Below are 21,276 nucleotides of genomic sequence, written 5' to 3' on the forward strand. Positions count from 1 at the left end.
TCGCCTGGACCTGGAAGTGCCAGCGGTCAGATCTTCAATGTTACTCATGTCTGATAGATGTGAGTACAACTGAATACAGAGTGCTGACTATCTGTTGACAACGGCCTCAGAGACAGTCAAATCCCACTCCTGGCAACCTTCATGCTGGCTGTGCCCAGCAAATGCCCTGCCTGCTCCCTCCTGCCTAGATACGCCTTTGCCTAAAGTGGATTCAGCTACAGAACTGGTTCAGCCTCGGTGTAGAGCAGAGGTCTCAAACACGCAGCCCGCGTGCTGCATGCGGCCCCTGAGGCTGCTTGTTGCGGCCTCCAGACCCTGTGATCATCGTGGCCCTACACCCGGGGCCGGAGCCGGCAGGATGTTACTACATTTACATCATGTGTGGTGCCACGAAGAGGCACCAGTCTCCTCCGCCTCTCCTATTGTGGGGGATTGGGCAGTGCAGGCCCGGGAAGTATGGGACCACACGCAGGACGCAATAAGGGCCTCTAAAGAGCGGATGAGGGTGACCGCTGACGTGTCTCGTCGTTCGGCTCTTTCCCTTGCTCCCGGGGATTGGGTCTGGCTGTCGGTGGAAAACATCAAGCTCCGGGTTGAGTCGGCCAAGTTTGCGCCTCATTACGAAGGGGCTGTTGATAAGTCTTTGGCTTTGTGATCTTTTTTTGTTTCTATGTTAACGAATGTTACATCACATGAAAGCCATATGTGTCTAATATATGTTTTCAAAATTTTGTGTTTGTTGCTTATGGCAACAGTGTTCTACGCATGCGGGAAAACAAAATGGTGGAGTCAAATGCGATATTCATAGCAACTGAGAGCAGAGGAGTAATAAAAATTCTTGTTACTTGCAAGAAAAGCCCTCAAAGGATATTCATGGTGATATGTTGCAGACATTGGGGGATCATTGCCCTTCATATTCCACAGTTAAGAACTGGGTTGCTAAATTTAAAACGGGCCCGTTCAGCACCAATAATGAGGAACGTCCTGGTCGACCCAGAGTGGTTGTTGTTACGGAGATCGTCAATGATGTGCACAACCTCATACTGGAGAATCCACGAATTTCAGCTAAAGCAATAGCAGACATCATGGGGATTGCATGTGAACGTGTTTGTGTCATTATCCATGAACATTTGGACATGAGGAAGCGATCTGCAAAGTGGGTCCCCAAATGTCTGACAACAGATCAGAGAAGCATGCGAGTGAAAACTTCCCGCTCCATTTGTCAGCGTTTCCGGACTGATAAGAACTTCATGGATCGACTGTTCACTATGGATGAGACCTGGATTTATCTGTATGACCCTGAAAACAAGAAGCAGTCAAAAGAGTGGAGGCACAGTGGTTCTCCTCGTCCAAAGACGTTCAGGGTGCAAAAATCAGCCACTAAGGTGATGGCGTCTGTGTTCTGGAATAAGGAGGGCATGCTGCTAGTGGACTACCTTCAAAAGAGTTCTACTATCAATGCAAGGTATTAAATTAAACTTTTGGACCAATTGAATGCAGCTCTGAAGGCCAAAAGGCGCGGCAAGATGTCCAAAGGAATCTTGTTCCTGCAAGACATCAACTCCGCTCAAACAACACAAGCGACAATGGCAAAACTGGCAGAGCTAAGCTTCCAGCTGGTTGACCACCCACTTTATTTACCAGATCTAGCTCTCTCCAACTATCATCTGTTTCCAAACCTGAAGAAATACCTCAAGGGTACCAAATGTCACACTATTTCTGATGCTATGGCTGCTACAGATGGCTGGTTTGAGGCACAACGGAAATCCTTCTTTTTGTTAGGCTTACAGAACTTGGAATACTGATGTAAGAAGTGTGTTGACATCAGTGGAGAGTATGTGGACTAAATGTAAAGTTTCATCATCTTATCTCATTTCATTCTGGGTAAAGCCAAAGACTTATCAGCAGCCCCTTGTATCTAGGCCCCTACAAGGTCCTGGCGCAGCTCAACCCGGTACTGTACCGTCTTGCCATTTCCGCTCACCTCCACATATCTGACACGTTCCACATGTCACTTCTCAAGCCAGTTCGGCTCACCAGGGTCTGGGGACTTTCCGTCCAGCTCCGACTCCCTTGTTGGGGATAGGTCCGTACGTGCGATGGTCAGATCCAAGAAGGTCCGGGGGAGAACATTTTACCTCATGGACTGGGCTGGCTTGGGTCTGGAGTACCGGACCTGTGTGCCGGCTGAGAAGGTTTCACCTCTCGATTTGGTGGCTGCTTTTGAGCGTCAGAGTGGGGGGGCCCTACACGGGGGGTACTGTTACGGCTCGAGGTTCTCCTTAGCCTCGAACCGCCCTGATCCATCTTCATCCCCTGCTGTGGTGCCGGCTGGCTTTCCTATGCCACCTGTCAGCCGCTCCAGGTGCTTAGCGCTAGGCGTCAGGTATTCAGGGTTCTTGTGAGTTGTGAGGCTAAGTCCCTGTTTTGCCCTACCATGCATGCGTGGGTTCCCGCTGCCTCTCCTGGCTCTAAGTGTGGGATTCATGTTACTGCGCATGATGTCACCAGTGACACGGCGGCTTCCGATTGGCCGTCGCTGAGATCACCGGTGACGCGGCGGCTGCTGATTGGCCGTCGATGACGTCATTAGTGACATGGTGGTCCCGCATTGGCCGGTGCTGCCTTCACTGGTGATGTGGCGGTCTCTGGTTGGCCGCTGCCGGCGCCATTGCCATCTAGTGCTCGGATTGTGGCAGGCTTTAGTCTTTAAAAGACCCTGGATGATGCACATGGCTGTGCATGTGCGTCACATATGTCTTGGAGCAAGATACCGAGCAGTGCAGCTACACTGCAGCTTAGCGCCATTCATATCTGGAAGCGGTAGGCAGGGTTAGGCGGTGGTACCTGTCACGCCAAGATTATGTGGTGAGGTAATGGTAGGGTCAGTCTCTCCACTTTTGCTCCACCAATCCAGTCCTTCAGTGGCAGCTCAGTGGTGCTAACTGAGCTGCGCCTTCTGTCCTGGTGTGCCCCATACGTGCACGGACAGTCACCTTCAGGACTCTCTGTGCAGCTAATGTAGCGCCCCTGAGGCTCTGGTCGCCACAGGGTACTGCACTCCACTTAGGGTGTAGTGCTGATCATGGACCCGGGGGAGATCGGTGCTGGTTTCATCATCCACATGCTATGTACACACATGGTTGCCCTTTTCCCCACTGGGGACTGGGCTAGGGTCGGGTTACAAAGGGGTCGCCTACTGAGTGGCATTTATAGGATGCCCTCACAACTGGGGCCCCAATCCACTAGCTTAGGACTTGGATAGGGGGAGGTGCGGCCACCAGGGGGAGTTAGGCTACTTTCACACTTGCGTTCAGCGGAGTCCATCACTATGGAGAATAGCGCAGTCCGTTAACGCACTGCGCTATTCTCCATAGACTTGTATGGATGACGCACTGTAACGCAAATGTCAGCGTTGCATCCGCCGGACGACGCAGCGTCGTTATTTTGACGCTGCGTCAGGCGGAAGGAACGCAGCATGTAACGTTTTTTTGAGCAGCGGAATCCTTTGGATTTCACTGCGCATGCTCTCTCTGGCTCCCTCCACCCGTAACTAGGGTACACATCGGGTAACCAAGGAACCCTGGTTACGTGTGCCGGGAGCCCGACACTTCCCCGCTCGGCTCCGCCCTCTCCCGCACTCCGTATGTATACACACACACACAATCACACACACACTCACTTGTCCCCCAGCGATGCAGTCCCCACGGCACTGACGTCCTCAGCCATGGCCCCGCTCGGCTCCACCCACTTCGCACTCCGCCCCCCGCACACATTGTCGGCGACCGAACGATCAGCTGATAACCCGGCGGCCGGCTACTGTGAGTGATCGGCTGATCACCCGGCGGCCGGCTACTGTGAGTGATCGGCTGATCACCCGGCGGCCGGCTACTGGGAGTGATCGGCTGATCACCCGGCGGCCGGATACTGGGAGTGATCAGCTGATCACCCGGCGGCCGACTACTGTTAGCGATCAGCTGATCGTTCACAATAGTCTGCCGACGGTAAAACTGTAAAAAAAAAACAAAAAAAAACCGAATTGCGTTGTTTTGCAGCATCCGTTGCATCCGTTGTGCCACTATATGCAACACATCCGTTGCATCCGTCACACAACGCAATGCAACGGATGCCGTTCAACGCAAGTGTGAAACTAGCCTTAGGAGACACACATACAGTACTTCAGGAGGTGTAGGGGAGTTCTTCAGAAGGAGAGGCAGTGAGCGGGCGTCTTTCCCGGTAGCTCCTGTGGGACATAGGAGTTGAACGTTCGCTCTGGAGGATACCGTGTCAGTTCTCCCAGGGCCAGCGCTTTTCAGGGTGCAGAGCCCTAGGGTGGTGCAATTCCACGTTGCATCATCAGATTCTGCCGGACGGAGAGGTTCTATGCTTCTCTGACCACCTGTTCTCAGAGCCAACTGGTACCAAGATTCTGGGGCCTAGATCATGGTCAGACTGAAGGGGATCCCCGATGCTGGCATAGGGAACAGTACGCTACCTAGTACGGAAGGGACTCTAAGTGCTTCAAGCCACAGGGACCCGCACTACAAAGCGCAGTGAGGAAGGGACCACAGACTACTGCACCGTTACTGATCTCTCACGGATCCGGGATCGACCAGAGCCCATCACGGCAATGACTAGAACTTCTGGCTGGTGACTGAAGATGTGAGTAACTACACCTTGAACCTGTAGAGACTGTATCAGTTCATCCTTACCGGCGTCACCGCCCCGCGCTGAGGAGCCGACCGCCATTATCTCCCTCTTCATCTACCCGAGATCTGCTCACCCTGTGGGGAGCAACACCATCCCGGTTGCCATAACATCTGCCCCGGTGAGGAACCCTGCATACCACACGTGGTGTCATGACAGACTTTTCTAAATACCCCGCTTTCCCCACCGTTTGCTGCATGCCTCGGGGCAACGGAATCGGGCAAGGCCACCCGTGACATCGCGTGACCCGACCCGTAACAACTCGGCAAGGAGTAGGTTAACCACCTGCCCCGTGGGGCGCTGCACTAACAGGAGAGGTCCTGCTTTTGGTGTGTGTGCAGCTAACACCGCCAATTGTGGTTTTTATTTTCATACTTCTCTGAAGCTGTTTCTCCTCGGGTGACATTAGAGCATATATTAGTTTTGGCTCTAATCGTCCTCCCGTGTAACAGACGCACAGTCTATACAGGGTTCGCTCTCCTCCAGGCTCCCCCCCCCCCCCCCCCCCCGTACACGTCTCCGTCATATCACTCTGCATTGTACACTTTATACACACAGCATTCTGGACACTGTGGTGATAGCACGGTAGCACACCGGAGGAGGGAGGACACAACTCTATGTGGGAGGAGGCTGAACATGTATCCTAGCAACTGCAGGACCTGTGATGATGTCAAAGTCATGTGATCAGTGACATGAGAGGAGGAGCACACAGTGCATCACTTCCTGTCATGTGACCGGTGTGAAGGGCTGTACATCCATCTACCACATCTATCCCACATGACTGTGACATCATCTCAGGTCCTATAGCCATGAACTGATGTAACTGATCACATGACTGCGACATCACTACAGGCCCTAGGAGGTCACAACTGATCAGAGATTGGTCAGGGTACGTGCTCCTCTTCTCAGTCCTGTATAATTCCCAATTCATAGGACCCTGTACTTTATTTTATTAGACGCTGGTCCTTTCCATCAGTGACCCCCCGAGGATGGAGCAGGACAGAGAGCACATGGCGGCTCGGATATTAGACCTCACCCTGGAGATAATCTACTGGATCACTGGAGAGGTGAGAGCTTCACATCACATCCCTCTGATCTCTAGGAATAAAGCAGGGAAATGACGGGGAAGGTGGAGGATTCTCAGCCCCTGTGTAGTGACCGGCGTCTCCCCATACACAGGATCACACAGTAGTGAAGACGTCGTCTGGGGGGTGTGTGACCCCCCGTGTGTCAGGAGGACGGAGCAGGACCCCGAGTGCCATCACCAAGCCTCCACCTCATTCACTGATACATGAGCAGAAGATCCTAGAACTGACCCACAGGATCACTGAGCTGCTGAGCGGAGAGGTGAGCGCTGCCGGGAATGCTGGGACATTATACAATACCGCTGCCGGGGGAGGGGTCCGCTAATGACGGCTCATTGTGTGTGTCAGGTCCCTATAAGGTGTCAGGACGTCACCGTCTATTTCTCCATGGAGGAGTGGGAGTATCTAGAAGGACACAAGGATCTGTACAAGGAGGTCATGATGGAGGATCTCCCGTCCATCACATCCCCGGGTAAGAGGAGAGCGTCCTGGGCTGTAGAGGAGAGGACAGGGCTGAGAGTCGTCTAGATTCCCCATCATCTGCTCATCACATACAGACAATGTATTCATCACTGCCGTTATTTCCTACAGATGGATCCAGTCCGAGAAATCCACTGGAGAGAAGTCCCCGTCCTCTATATTCCCTGGATTGGTTAAAAAAAGAGGAAGATGTCCCCCGGGATCATCAGGTGGATGAGGTGAGATTTCTGTAAATCCTCTATAGATTGATGTAATGAAGGCTTCTACTAACTAGAGATGAACGATCTTGATCAGTAAAGATCGGAAAATTTCAAAATTGTAAGATCCTTTGCGGGATGAGTTCATGATCGGAAATCTGAACACCTGTCTGAAAAGTTGTGAATGTTCATTTCGGATCGGTACATGTTTGAGGCTTTCCTAATATTTCAATATTACTTTGGCTACTGTAGTGGTGCCATATGATGAGTGGGGGAATGTGTTTGATGGGGGGGGGGGATGGGATAGATCAGAGGAGCGGCAGATTTATTTTTTTATTTTTTCTTAACTTCATGTGTGGACGTTCCCTGCAGCCAATCAAAGCACAAAAGACATCCACAATGTGCAGACACAAGGGCTTGTGTCATTGGCTGCTTTACTCACATGCCCCTTTACATATAAAATGTAGATATGCAGCATCGGCTCCATTTTGTGATTGATAAACCTTAGGGAAGGTGCTGCTGTTAAGGCTGCTTAAGGCTATGTGTCCACGTTGCTTTTTACCTGCTTTTTTGCTGCTTTTTCAACTGCAGTGTTTAATGCCAAAATAGATGTGTTCTGCTTTTCAAGCAAATAAGGGAATTGAGGTTTCTTGTCCCCACTATGCAGTTCAAACTGCAGCCTTTATCTGGCAGAAATTTGGACAAAAACTCAGCTTTGCAGTGCAAAACCCAAATGGCAAAAACAATTGACATGTCAATTGTTTTTGCCATTTGCGTTTTGAACTGCAAAGCAGAGTTTTTGCCCAAATTTCTGCCAGAAAAAGGCTGCAGTTTGAACTGCATAGTGGGCACAAGAAACCCAAATTCCCATAGACTTTGCTTGAAAAGCAGAACACATCCATTTTGGCATTAAACGCTGCAGTTGAAAAAGCAGCAAAAAAGCAGGTAAAAAGCAGGTAAAAAGCAACGTGGACACATAGCCTTACACCGGACAATCTATCGTGCGATAGATCGTCGGGGTCACGGTTTTTGTGACGCACATTCGGCATCGCTGGCGATGCCGGCCTGTGTGACACCTCCTAGCGACGCAGTATCGCTCACAAATCGTGAGTCGTGTACTGCTCGCTAGGTTCCATAATATCGGTTCTGAAATTGGGCGCCGGTTGTTCATCGTTCCCGTGGCATCACACGTTGTTCCGTGTGACACCACGGGAGCGATGAACATCGCGTACCTGCCTCCCGCGTCAGCCGCCGGCTCTATGTGGAAGGAAGGAGGTGGGCGGGATGTTTACATCCTGCTCATCTCCGCCCCTCCGCTTCTATTGGCCGGCGGCCGTGTGACGTCGCTGTGACGCCAAACGTCCCTCCCACTCCAGGAAGTGGACGTTCGCCGCCCACAGCGTGGTCGCACGAGAGGTAAGTACGTGTGACGGGGGGTTACCGACTTTGTGCGACACGGGCAGCGATTTGCCCGTGACGCAAAAAGGACGGGGGCGGGTACGATCGATTGTGAAATCGCACAATCGGTCGTACCATGTAAAGCAGCCTTTAGACAATTAGCTTAGCTAAAGGTTTAATCACAGGTAGTTGAGAGAGATAGAAGAGCAATATTGTAGGATAGGGAAGTGCCATGTACAGAACGTAGTTGTGTCTGTGCCACAAAAAAGCATTTCATCATCTAGTGCTAGTTAATTGTGTGCACTGTTGCTCCAGCTAGAAAGTGATAGTTGCGCTTTGAAATACTGCTCAAATGGTGCGCCAGCTAGAAAGTGCTCATTGGCCTTTAAAATAGGACACAAAAACATGAGTAGGAAAGGCGGAGGTGGTGGAAGGAGGAATAAGCATGGTGGTAGAGATGTACATGGGGTAGATGCTAAGGTTCCTAAAAGGTCTACTGAACAAACACTGGCTCATAGTGGGCAAACACAACTGACAACTTCTGTTACGTTACTGGATGGACTACTCCACTCTCCTTGTCAGCCGCACAGGTGTACGAGTTGGAGATGAGGGCTAGAATGATCATGTGGTGCACTGTCTGGCAAGTCTTTATCGAGTGGTCTCTCCTCCTCAGTTTCACACACAGTACAGTCCTCAGAGGTGGCACCCCAATTTCTCTTGTTACCCCCCCCCGCGTCACAGTTCTCCAACTGCACAACTAACTGTGGTGAACCAAAGATGAGCGAGTCTGCAAGCTTTTCACACATTCTGTTCCATAGGCATCACAGGTCCGCTCCAAAGATTCCCAGACTCAAGAGGAGGAAAGCATCTGCACCGATGCACAAAATCTTTGTCAGATCCGGGGTCTGACTAAGTAGGGTCCGAGCAGAATTCAGACTCTCGTCATCCCCTGGGGGTGGAGGTGATAATGATGAGAATCAGATACCTGCGGTGCATGCGTACTGTACTGTGGTGTCAGGGCAAGAACAGGAGGGTGACAGTCAGGGTGATGAGTGGGATGACAGAGAGGATGGCAATGAGGTTGGAGATCCCACTTGGTGTGAACACAGAGGCATGCACCTGAGTAGCTCAGCAGAGGAGGATGAGGTTACTATGGTGATTCCGACACAATCATGTAAAGATGCAACCACGACAAATACTGCATCCTCAGCCACAACTCTGGCTGTGGCCAGCAGCAGTTGCAGGTAGGGAGTTCGCAGGAAGGGTTACCTAGCCTGGGCCTTTTTTTTGATCCCGCAACTGATGACAACTTTTATTATCTGCCAACTTTGTAAATAATGACTATGAGTAGTGGCAAAAATTCCAAGAACTTGAATACTACATGCATGAACCCTCACATGCTTCACCAACAAACGTTACTCTGGGAATCTTACTGCACTAAAACCCGGCATAGCAGGCATCCCCAACCACTGGCCACCCCATCAAACGTGTATGCTGCTTTTTACTCCTTCATTACTGTTAAAAGTGTTCTGACACAGGTGTTCAACCGCAGAAGCTCCAATTCTTTACTCGCCACCGCCGGGGTGAGTGAGAGCTCATCAGCTGTTACGGAAGTGGACATGCCTGGTGCTTTTGACCCATCTGAGACACCGAGCACATCACACGTTTCTCAATCCACCATAACATCTACACCTATACCTCCCTCACAGTCAACCAGTATGTCGTGTACACCCTACTACAGCCTTTCTCAGCACAATAGCCAGCCCTCGGTTTCAGTTGTGGTCACATAAAAGATCATTTACTCCCACACATGCCAAAGCGAAGAGCTTAAACTTCACCATATCTAAACTGCCTTTTGGATACAGACAGATACCGAAACCTGATGGCCGTTGCAGTCCCAGATGCCCCAGAAGTCGACTTACTTCTCTAATAAAGCTGTGCCTGCGCTACATCAGCATGTAACAGATAACATCAACCGTTCCTTGAAAAACTCTGTGTCTGACAGGGTGCAGTTCATCACTGACAACTGGACAAAAAAGCCTGGCCAGGGGCGTTACAGCTCGCTCACTGGGTGACTCTGGTGGCTGCGTTAGCAAGGGGCTGCTCCACAAGTCTTGGAATCCCCAAGGCTTGCACGACAAACCTCTGTATATACCACTTCGGCCACTGTTTCTGCCTTCTCCACCTCCTCTAGGGCCTCCACCTGCACCACCAACCTCTCCCTTAATGTAAGATGCATTCCAACAGTGCAGAGAGAATCCCCCCACCTCTGTACAGTGCTGCAAGGGCTCAACGCTATCAGGCAGTGTTGAAATTAAAATCAATGGGAAAAGTTAGTTACACAGCTGAAGAGTTGTGGACAGCTATCCAGGGTGAGTTTGAGCAACGGCTGTCTCCACGGAACCTAGAGCCAGGGAAGCCCACGTGCGATAATGTTGGCGACCCTATGCCTGGGCAACATATGCATTGCATGGCTCACGTACTCATCCTGGTTGTACAGAAATTTCTAGGCCACTATCCAGCCTGGAAGAGCTGCTGCATAAGGTACTTTCGGTGTGTGCTCACTTCCATCATTCGCACCCAGGGCCGCCACTAGGAATTTCAGGGCCCCATACTGGCAAAATTATGGGGCTCCCTTGACACTCCACCCAGGCTCCACCCCGCAAACCCTCGACAGTCCGCTACCACTCTTGGAAAAACATACATACATACATATACATTATACAGTTAGGTCCAGAAATATTTGGACAGTGACACGTTTTGTTATTTTAGCTGTTTACAAAAACATGTTCAGAAATACAATTATATATATAATATGGGCTGAAAGTGCACACTCCCAGTTGCAATATGAGAGTTTTCACATCCAAATCGGAGAAAGGGTTTAGGAATCATAGCTCTGTAATGCATAGCCTCCTCTTTTTCAAGGGACCAAAAGTAATTGGACAAGGGACTCTAAGGGCTGCAATTAACTCTGAAGGCGTCTCTCTCGTTAACCTGTAATCAATGAAGTAGTTAAAAGGTCTGGGGTTGATTACAGGTGTGTGGTTTTGCATTTGGAAGCTGTTGCTGTGACCAGACAACATGCGGTCTAAGGAACTCTCAATTGAGGTGAAGCAGAACATCCTGAGGCTGAAAAAAAAGAAAAAATCCATCAGAGAGATAGCAGACATGCTTGGAGTAGCAAAATCAACAGTCGGGTACATTCTGAGAAAAAAGGAATTGACTGGTGAGCTTGGGAGCTCAAAAAGGCCTGGGCGTCCACGGATGACAACAGTGGTGGATGATCGCCGCATACTTTCTTTGGTGAAGAAGAACCCGTTCACAACATCAACTGAAGTCCAGAACACTCTCAGTGAAGTAGGTGTATCTGTCTCTAAGTCAACAGTAAAGAGAAGACTCCATGAAAGTAAATACAAAGGGTTCACATCTAGATGCAAACCATTCATCAATTCCAAAAATAGACAGGCCAGAGTTACATTTGCTGAGAAACACCTCATGAAGCCAGCTCAGTTCTGGAAAAGTATTCTATGGACAGATGAGACCAAGATCAACCTGTACCAGAATGATGGGAAGAAAAACGTTTGGAGAAGAAAGGGAACGGCACATGATCCAAGGCACACCACATCCTCTGTAAAACATGGTGGAGGCAACGTGATGGCATGGGCATGCATGGCTTTCAATGGCACTGGGTCACTTGTGTTTATTGATGACATAACAGCAGACAAGAGTAGCCGGATGAATTCTGAAGTGTACCGGGATATACTTTCAGCCCAGATTCAGCCAAATGCCGCAAAGTTGATCGGATGGCGCTTCATAGTACAGATGGACAATGACCCCAAGCATACAGCCAAAGCTACCCAGGAGTTCATGAGTGCAAAAAAGTGGAACATTCTGCAATGGCCAAGTCAATCACCAGATCTTAACCCAATTGAGCATGCATTTCACTTGCTCAAATCCAGACTTAAGACGGAAAGACCAACAAACAAGCAAGACCTGACGGCTGCGGCTGTAAAGGCCTGGCAAAGCATTAAGAAGGAGGAAACCCAGCGTTTGGTGATGTCCATGGGTTCCAGACTTAAGGCAGTGATTGCCTCCAAAGGATTCGCAACAAAATATTGAAAATAAAAATATTTTGTTTGGGTTTGGTTTATTTGTCCAATTACTTTTGACCTCCTAAAATGTGGAGTGTTTGTAAAGAAATGTGACAATTCCTACAATTTCTATCAGATATTTTTGTTCAAACCTTCAAATTAAACGTTACAATCTGCACTTGAATTCTGTTGTAGAGAATTCATTTCAAATCCAATGTGGTGGCATGCAGAGCCCAACTCGCCAAAATTGTGTCACTGTCCAAAGATTTCTGGACCTAACTGTATATATATATATATATATATATATATATATATATAAATATATATATAAATATAAATATATATATATATATATATATATATATATATATATATATATATACACACACACACACATACACAGTCATGGCCAATAGTCGTAGCACCCTCGAAGTTGTTCCAGAAAGTGAAGTATTTCCCTCAGAAAAGTAATAATACACCCTCTACACCGCCTGTCCTTCTCCATAATGCACCTTCTACATCGCCCCTCTCCATAATACCATAACACCGCCTCTTTCCATAATACACGCTCTACACCTCCCTGCTCCATAATACGCGCTCTACACAGCCTCTTTACGTAATACACCCTCTACTCTGCCCCTCTCTGTCACACTCTGCCCCTCACACTCTGCCCCTCACATTCAGCACCTCTCTTGTCACACTCAGCCCCTCACACTCTGCCCATCTCTGTCACACTCAGCCCCTCACACTCAGCACCTCTCTTGTCACACACAGCCCCTCACACTCTGCCCATCTCTGTCACACTCAGCCCTCACACTCTGCCCATCTGTGTTCCACTCAGACCCTCACACTCAGCACCTCTTGTCACACTCAGCCCCTCACACTCAGCACCTCTCTTGTCACACTCAGCCCATCACACTCTGCCCCTCTCTTGTCACACTCAGCCCCTCACACTCTGCCCATCTCTGTCACACTCAGCCCTCACACTCTGCCCATCTGTGTTCCACTCAGACCCTCACATTCAGCACCTCTTGTCACACTCAGCCCCTCACACTCAGCACCTCTCTTGTCACACTCAGCCCATCACACTCAGCACCTCTCTTGTCGTCACACACAGCCCCTCACACTCTGCTCATCTCTGTCATACTTAGCCTCTCACACTCAGCACCTCTCTTGTCACACTCCTCCCTCACACTCTGCCCCTATCTTGTCACACTCACCCCTCACACTCTGCCCATCTCTGTCACACTCAGACCCTCACACTCAGCACCTCTCTTGTCACACCCAGCCCCTCACACTCAGCACCTCTCTTGTCACACTCAGACTTTCACACTCTGCCCCTCTCGTCACACTCTGCCCCTCTCTTGTCACACTCTGCCAGTATCTTGTCACACTCAGCACCCCCCATGTCCTCCTCTTCACTCATTACCTGTCATGTGACTTCATCTGCTACAGCTACTCAAGTATCTTCTGGCTCCTCCCACATGGGGGTCACATGGACATGATGTCATCGCAGGTCCTGCGCGGGAGCAGATTAGAGCCTAATGCCTCTGCAGCGCTCAGGTATTAAATCCCCTCTCCCCTCCCCCTTGAAAATAAACGCCGGGTTTGCTAGATGGCAAAAGGAAATGGGAGTTTAAAACAAAACAAAAAAAAACTGTTTTAACATGGCCCTGGGAGGCAGCAGCTTGGAGGTGGCAGACGTTGGTCTGGGCCTGGTAGGAGCTGGAACCTCGGTGACAGGGGATCGTGACAAGGGGCACAGAACTGCCGAGGAGGGCAGCCGGCGGCCTTGTGCCATCTCCGTGCAGGGGCCAGGGCACGACGGGGTACATGGACCCTAGGCCGGGAAGTAGCTTCAAGCGTCCTGGTAATTCACCCGAGGATGACGGACCCTTCAAGATTCGTTCTCCACCCGCTCCAAAGTCGGGGTACTAGCGCAACGAGGGGGATAGGACTTTTCCACTGCATAGTCCAGAAAATCCTAAGCGTGAACCCTGAGAGCAAGCTCACTCCGTTAGCCATACGGGTGAGCGGGACCCGTCTAGTTTTACACCACAGGGACCAATCAGTAGAAAGGTGCCAAGGAAAGGGCCACAGGCTAACAAGCAACAACAAAGGGCATGGGTTCCAGGCGTGCTCCCTCCCTGCTGCAGCGGTGCTACGAACTTTGGTTTACCACGGGTGTCGGTGTCAGCGTTATTGGACTGAGTGAGTACGCAGTAACCCTTTCCTCCCCAATGGTATCCCTCCACCAGCATCACCGAGCCCCGGGGCATTCCCCGCTACCCACAGAGGGGTTAAACACCTGGCTGCCATCCCATCACCACCGGGTGCTCCTAACGGCGGTAGCGGTGGTATTCCACCTTACCACACACCGTGGGTGGCGTCATGAACTTTAAACATACAGTCCCCTGTAAAGACTCCCCCCCCCCCTTTTTGTTTTGAGTGGCTGCGCGACCCCCGGGTCCGTAGACCCCTCGAGCCACTGCGGATCCGGATCCGAGCAGTTCCGGCTGCTGACATGGGAACGGCACAGCTTCTTTACTGTTAAAGCAGTGATGGTGCTGAATAATCTAGAACTGGTATTACTGAGTACAGCGCCTATTTCACGATAGACCATGATAATTTTTATGCTTAAAAATTTCTGACGGTGCATCAGATACTTCAATGATGTATTTATTTCGATGTATTTCTTTTTTCTTTCATATCTTTATTGGGGTTTTTTACAGGACGGCTTTGGTGGTACAATGAGTGGATTTGAAAACCCGTCATCCGAGTCAGTGACCGGTAAGAGCCGCTCATCAATCATTATTATTACTATAATTGTTAATAACTCTTTTAGTGCCATATTATAGCTTCGTATTTTCTTGTGCACTGCTACAGTGTGAACAGATACAGTTACAACATCAAAAAGGAGTTTAAAGCAGATTCCGGTCCATAGTGAAGGTTACATGATGCCATAAGCCTAGGTTATCAGAGTTTAGCGGACTTCCAATAATCCGGGTCCGTCAGATCCGCCGCGGGTTGAGAAAGAAGTCCGGATCCGATCCGGAGTACGGACCTGACCAGACCTGACCAGACCAGACCAGAATTGTTAAAGGTTGGGTCCGCTCAACACTAGTTATTACTGCAGTATGTGCAATCCAGTTGTGCCAGCCCTTCCTTTACACAAGGCACAAATATTTTGCTCATATATGACCCAAGTAATGCAAATGTTTATTATAGAGAGCAAAAAAAAAAGGAAGTAAGTAGACCGAGAGTTTGTCTGCACAAAACAACCGTTCAGACCGAGCAGAGATGCTCAGTGTCCCCTTTGCATAGACAAACTAAGTGCATTTTTTATCTGCATCCTCAGCTTCCTTGACTGACCGTTCTGGCTTCACAGGAGCCAGAGGAGAGCCGAGATCAATGAAAAACAAGTAGTTGGTACAATGCACTGTTTGGCCACATCAAGGTTGTGCCTTGCTTGGTTTGAACAGTCATTTTGTAACAAGGAGAGTTTTGCAGGCATCACCAACTATCATGGCAGCATCCTGATCCGTGGAGACTACAGCCTCTGGCACTCTGCCTGCAACTTCTCTGAGGTCTGCGAACAGTGCAGGGAGATGCAGGCATTGACCCACAGACTTAGGCAGGCTGGCAAGAGTTAATCTCTGCTAGCCTGCTTGTTAGTATCTTTGATCACATGCTGTGGGGGAGCCAGTCACCTTCACTTCCCTCCTACATATGCTGGCTAGACAAGTTCATTAGTGCCAGCTATAGTTCACCTATACTGGTCTGGTGAGGTGTCCTGATCCAGACTTACTGGTGGTTGTTGTTCATTATTGCTATGAACGATTGTGGTGTTAATGTTTGTTGTATTTTGTTACTACCTTCTTGCTCTTGCTTTTCTCCTTAGTCTCTTACTGTTTGTTCCTATGAGTTTGCAGTGTATCTGAGCTTTGGTTTTCCCCTGTTTGTCTTGATAGATGTTACCGTCACATTCCTGCCCCTTCCTTCCCTTTGGCAGGTGAAGAGGTGGGTGGTAACCAATTGGATCTGATCAGGAGAAAAGCCAGTCACGGGACTCGGGCATCTCCACTATTAGGGGTAACCCTGAGTTTAGGGATAGCCTAGGGTTCCCTAGCGTGAGGGACAGTATAAGAGGCTCCTGTCCCCCCGCAATCCTGCAGTCAGATTGTGACATCATTATGTGCTGATAATGCCTGGAAAATTTTCTTACCCAGAGAACTAAAACGTGGTGAAATTTGTACACCATGTGAATCTGCACACTGGGGTGGCAAAGATTCACCGGTAACATTGAGTCTTGGGTCCAAATGGACCTCTGCTTCTATGTAATAATACACATGGTTTTTTGTTGAATGAATGATGAGCTGCTGTTTCTGTCTGTACATAGAGAATTAAATGTATTGAGACAACTACTGTTAGGCTATGTGCGCACGTTGCGTAATCACATGCAGTTACGCTGCGCTTTGTAGCGCAGCGTAACTGCATGCGTCCTGCGTCCCCTGCATAATCTATGGAGATTGTGCAGGGGCCGTGCGCACGTGGCGTTTTAGAGCGCAGCGCTTCGGCTGCTGCCAGAAGCGCTGCGTTCTAAGAAGTGACATGTCACTTCTTCCGTGCGCTCTGCCGGCAGCCCCTGCTCTGTCTATGGTAGGAGCTGCAGTCAGAGCGCATGGAATCGGCTTTTTTTTTTTCACTACGGACATTTTCTGCAGCGATTTGAAGCGCACGTGTGCTGTTCAGATCGCTGAAGAAATTTCTGCAGTAACTGTACGCAACGTGCGCACATAGCCTTTATGTCGGGGGAAAGTGGCCAACTCCTGCACAGAGACCCACCAGGAACTACATCTGTTCCCATGTTGGCCAGTCCAAGTCTATGAACCTGTATAGAAACAGAACTTAATGTGTGGAAAATTCCCATTACAGCATTTATTAAGGATGTACTATAATATGGAACAACATATCTAACCGCTCGCTCCAATTAATGCAATTAATTGTTACCTCTAAGGAGGAGGCATTAAAGGGATGATCCAAAGTTGGTTGAAAATCCTTAGGAGAAGAGCGAGAGCAAAGGTAGAGTGGTACAAAGAGATAGCAGGTGAGGCAGCAGGGTGGAGTGAGTGTTGTAGAGACTCATAAGTCTAAACTGTATTTTATAGTGGATAACCAACCAGAAAACTACAATTGTAGATTATTATTCCGTTTACCTCCTGTATATGTCCATTTTAATTTATATTCTAATACTAGCTGTAGCACCCTGTGTTGCCCGGGATAGTAACTGTCTGTTTCTCCCCCAGTCTCTGTCTGTCTCCCTCTGTCTGAATCTCTCTCCGTCTGTCTCTATCTCGTTCCCTGTCTGTCTCGTTCCCAGTCTGTCTCTTTCCCAGTCTGTCTCTTTCCCAGTCTGTCTCTTTCCCAGTCTGTCTCTTTCCCAGTCTGTCTCTTTCCCAGTCTGTCTCTCTGTCTCTTTCCCTGTCTATCTCTCTGTCTCTTTCCCTGTCTATCTCTCTGTCTCTTTCCATGTCTATCTCTCTGTCTCTTTCCCTGTCTATCTCTCTGTCTCTTTCCCTGTCTTAAAGTTTGATGTATTTATGACTGATATTTTAAATTTTAACAAAATATGAACAGTTGTTTATTTTCTTTTGTTTCTATTTTTTCACTAGAAGACTGGATGACAGACTTCCATGGACATTCTTTTTTCTCTCCTCATGATGAACTAGCAGAGAACATTAGTTCACAAGATAATTCCATGACTCAGAATGTACCCATAACCTTTAAGAGTGGAGTTCTCTCCACTGATCTCGTTAGTCACAAAAAATCTTCATGTAACCAGTCACTGAATGGCAAGCAAAGACCTGAACATAGACAGGGTAAAACAGTTCCATCTAGGAAACATATTTACAAGAAATCTAACCTTTCTATGCAAGAAAGAATTAACAAACATGACAAGCCATTTTCATGTTTAGAATGTGGGAGGTGTTTTGGCTATAAGTCAGTTTTTCTTGAACATCAAAGAACTCACACAGGAGAGAAACCATTTTCATGTTCTGAATGTGGAAAATGTTTTGGTCAGAAATCATATCTTGTTGATCATCTCCGATCTCACACAGGGGAGAAGCCATTTTCATGTTTAGAATGTGGGAAGTGTTTTGGTAAAAAATCAATTCTTAGGGAACATCGAAGAACTCACACCGGGGAGAAGCCATTTACATGTTCAGAATGTGGGAAATGTTTTGGCCACAGATCGGATCTTGTTATACATCAGAGAACTCACACAGGGGAGAGGCCATTTTCATGTCCAATTTGCAGTAAATGTTTTAGCAACAAATCGGGTCTTATTAAACATCAGAAAACTCACACGGGAGAGAGGCCATTTACATGTTCCGTTTGTGGGAAATGTTTTAGCCAGAAATCAGGTCTTGTATATCATCAGAGAGCTCACTCAGGCGAGAAGCCATTTTCATGTTCTGAATGTGGGAAATGTTTTGGACAAAAGGTAAGTCTCGTGGGACACCTAAGAATTCACACTGGGGAGAAGCCATTTTCGTGTTCAGAATGTGGGAAATGTTTTAGCCAAAAATCAAGTCTTATAAATCATCAGAGAACTCACTCAGGAGAGAAGCCATTTTCATGTCCTGAATGTTGGAAAAGTTTTGGACAGAAAATATATCTTGTGGAACATCTAAAGATTCACTCAAGGCAGAAGTCATTTTAATGTCCTCAAAGTGACAAATGTTGCAGTAATGCAGATTAATTTTAGGACCTGCTACGTAATAATGTTTTCTAATTTATAACTTAAGATGTAGAGGACCCATGTCACCATAGTCGGGTGCAGACATGAATTGTCAGAGAATCTGTGATTAACTGTTACAGTGCTCTAATTGTATAGCCACTGCCACTGTGCCTACACAATCAGGAGCAGGACTATCACTGACATACACAGCCACTCCTATGTTTTTATGAATAAAGTTATTGACCATTTTCCTTGTATGCTATGACCAAACTGATTATTAAATTGGGAATAGAATGGAAAAGGAAAAATTGTGTCTCATTTATACTTCAACATGGAAATATTGAAACAAAACTCTGTTAATTAATCTCAGCCTAGGACTGTGCCACATACAGTGGGGAAAATAAGTATTTGATACACTGCTGATTTTGCAAGGTTTTTTTACCTACAAAGAATGGAGGAGTCTGTAATTTTTATCGTCGGTAACTTCAACTGTGACAGAATCCCAAAAAATATTCAGAAAATCCCATTGTATGAGTTTTAAATAATTAATTTGCATTTTATTGCATAAAATAGGTATTTGATACAATAGAAAAACAGAACATAATATTTGTTTCACATTATACTGAGGAGACACTGGAGCTAACCTAAGGGAGTAGTTAGCTGACCACTAGTGGGTGATAAGGTAGCGAAACAAGCCTGGTCTAATGTAACACTGCCCCGAAGGGAAGCACTGAAGCTCACCTCAGAGAGCAGTAAGCAGGCAAGCCCACTAGAGGGCAGTAGGGTAGTCAGCAACCCGAGTCTGCAGCAGGAGGTCTCGTCAATGGTACAGGAGAAGGCAAAACATGCTCAGGTGATAGCCAAAAGGTCAGGAGTCGGGAAGTCACGAAAACAGGAGCGGGGAAGACAGGGACGAGGGCTGAAATGCGGACACAGGTAAGAGGACGGGAAAACAGCAAAGGGACAAACTAACAGAGACTCGGGACTGGAGGGGAACAGAGGTGGAGATAAGGACAAGACAGGAGCCACAGGTCAGGTCGGGTCCAGAAGGAGACAGAGGTCAGATCAGGTCAGGGGGAAGGCATAGGTCAATACAGGTCAGGGAGGAGACGGAGATCACTCATGGGAACGTAACACAGCTGAGCTGGAAATATCACTGGGAAAGCACCGGAGGTTCAGCAACAGGATATAGCGGCCTGCCCATCAGAGCGAGGCAGGAAGGATTAACCCCTCACAACCTGGAACACTGAGAAGGAATACTCACAGTAGCTCAGCGACGACTGAGCCAGGCAGAGATCATGATAACTTGGTACAGAAACCTTTCTTTGCAATTACAGAGGTCAGATGTTTCCTGTAGTTCTTGACCAGGTTTGCACACACTGCAGATGGGACTTTGACCCACTCCTCCATACAGATCTTCTCTAGATCTTTCAGGTCACTTTTCCATACAGATCTTCTCCAGATCTTTCAGGTGACTCCTCCATACAGATCTTCTCCAGATCTTTCCGTCACTACTCCATACAGATCATCTCCAGATCTTTCATGGTTTCGGGGCCGTCACTGGGCAACATTGAGTTTCAGCTCCGTCCAAAGATTTTCTATTGGGTTCAGGTCTGGAGACTAGTTAGGCCACTTCAGGACCTGGAAATTCTTCTTACAGAGCCACTCCTCGCCCTGGCTGTGTGTTTTGGGTCATTGTCATGCTGGAAGACCCAGTCACGAACCATCTTCTATGCTCACACTGAGGGAAGTTGGTTGTTCTCCAAAATCTTGTGATACATGATCCCATTCACTCTCACTTCAATACGGTGCAGTCGTCATTTCCGCTTTGCAGAAAAGCACCCCCGAAGTATAATGTTTCCACCCCCATGATTCACCGTTGGGATGGTGTTCTTGGGGTTGTACGCATCCTTCTTCTTCCTCCAAACATGGCGAGTGGAGTTGATACCAAAAGGTTCTATTTTAGTCCCATCTGAGCACATGACCTTCTCCTATGCTTTCTCTAGATCATCCAGATGGTCATTGGTGAACTTCAAACGGGCCTCAACATATGCGTGTGTGAGCAGGGGAACCTTGCGTGCCTTGCAGAATTTTAACCCATGATGGCGTAGTATCTTACTAATGGTAACCATTGAGACTGTGGTCCCAGCTCTCTTTAGTTAATTGACAAGGTCCTCCAAAGTAGTTCTTTGCTGATCTCTAACATTTTTCACAGCGATCTTTACCCTGTTCTGCAAGATGAAGCCCCAGACCGAGTAGGATTGACAGTCATCTCGTGTTTCTTCCATTTTCTAATAATTGTGCCAACAGTTGTTGCCTTCTCACCAAGCTTCTTGCCAATTGTCCTGTAGCCCATCCCAGCCTTGTACAGGTCTACAATTTTATCCCTGGTGTCCTTAGACAGCTCTTTGGTCTTGGCCATGATAGAGAGGTTGGAGTGTGATTGAGTGTGTGGACAGGTGCCTTTTATACAGGTAGCAAGTTCAAACAGGAGCAATTATTACAGGTAATGAGTGCAGAGTAGGAGAAAAAGTAACAGGTCTGTGAGATCCAGAATTTTTGCTGGTTGGCAGGTT

At 48.2% G+C, this 21,276-nt stretch overlaps 1 protein-coding gene across 1 annotated transcript in view; it reads left to right on the plus strand.

The window, feature by feature from the left end:
* The window catches only part of LOC142295898 (uncharacterized), a 57,528-nt gene that overhangs the window by 15,470 nt on the left and 20,782 nt on the right, over positions 1-21,276 (plus strand). Inside the window, 1 exon segment of the mRNA XM_075339016.1 lies at positions 17,934-18,617. Coding sequence (XP_075195131.1) covers positions 17,934-18,617 — 684 coding nt within the window.

This window comes from Anomaloglossus baeobatrachus, chromosome 3 (genome assembly GCF_048569485.1).
Source record: "Anomaloglossus baeobatrachus isolate aAnoBae1 chromosome 3, aAnoBae1.hap1, whole genome shotgun sequence".
NCBI classification, from domain to species: Eukaryota; Metazoa; Chordata; class Amphibia; order Anura; family Aromobatidae; genus Anomaloglossus; species Anomaloglossus baeobatrachus.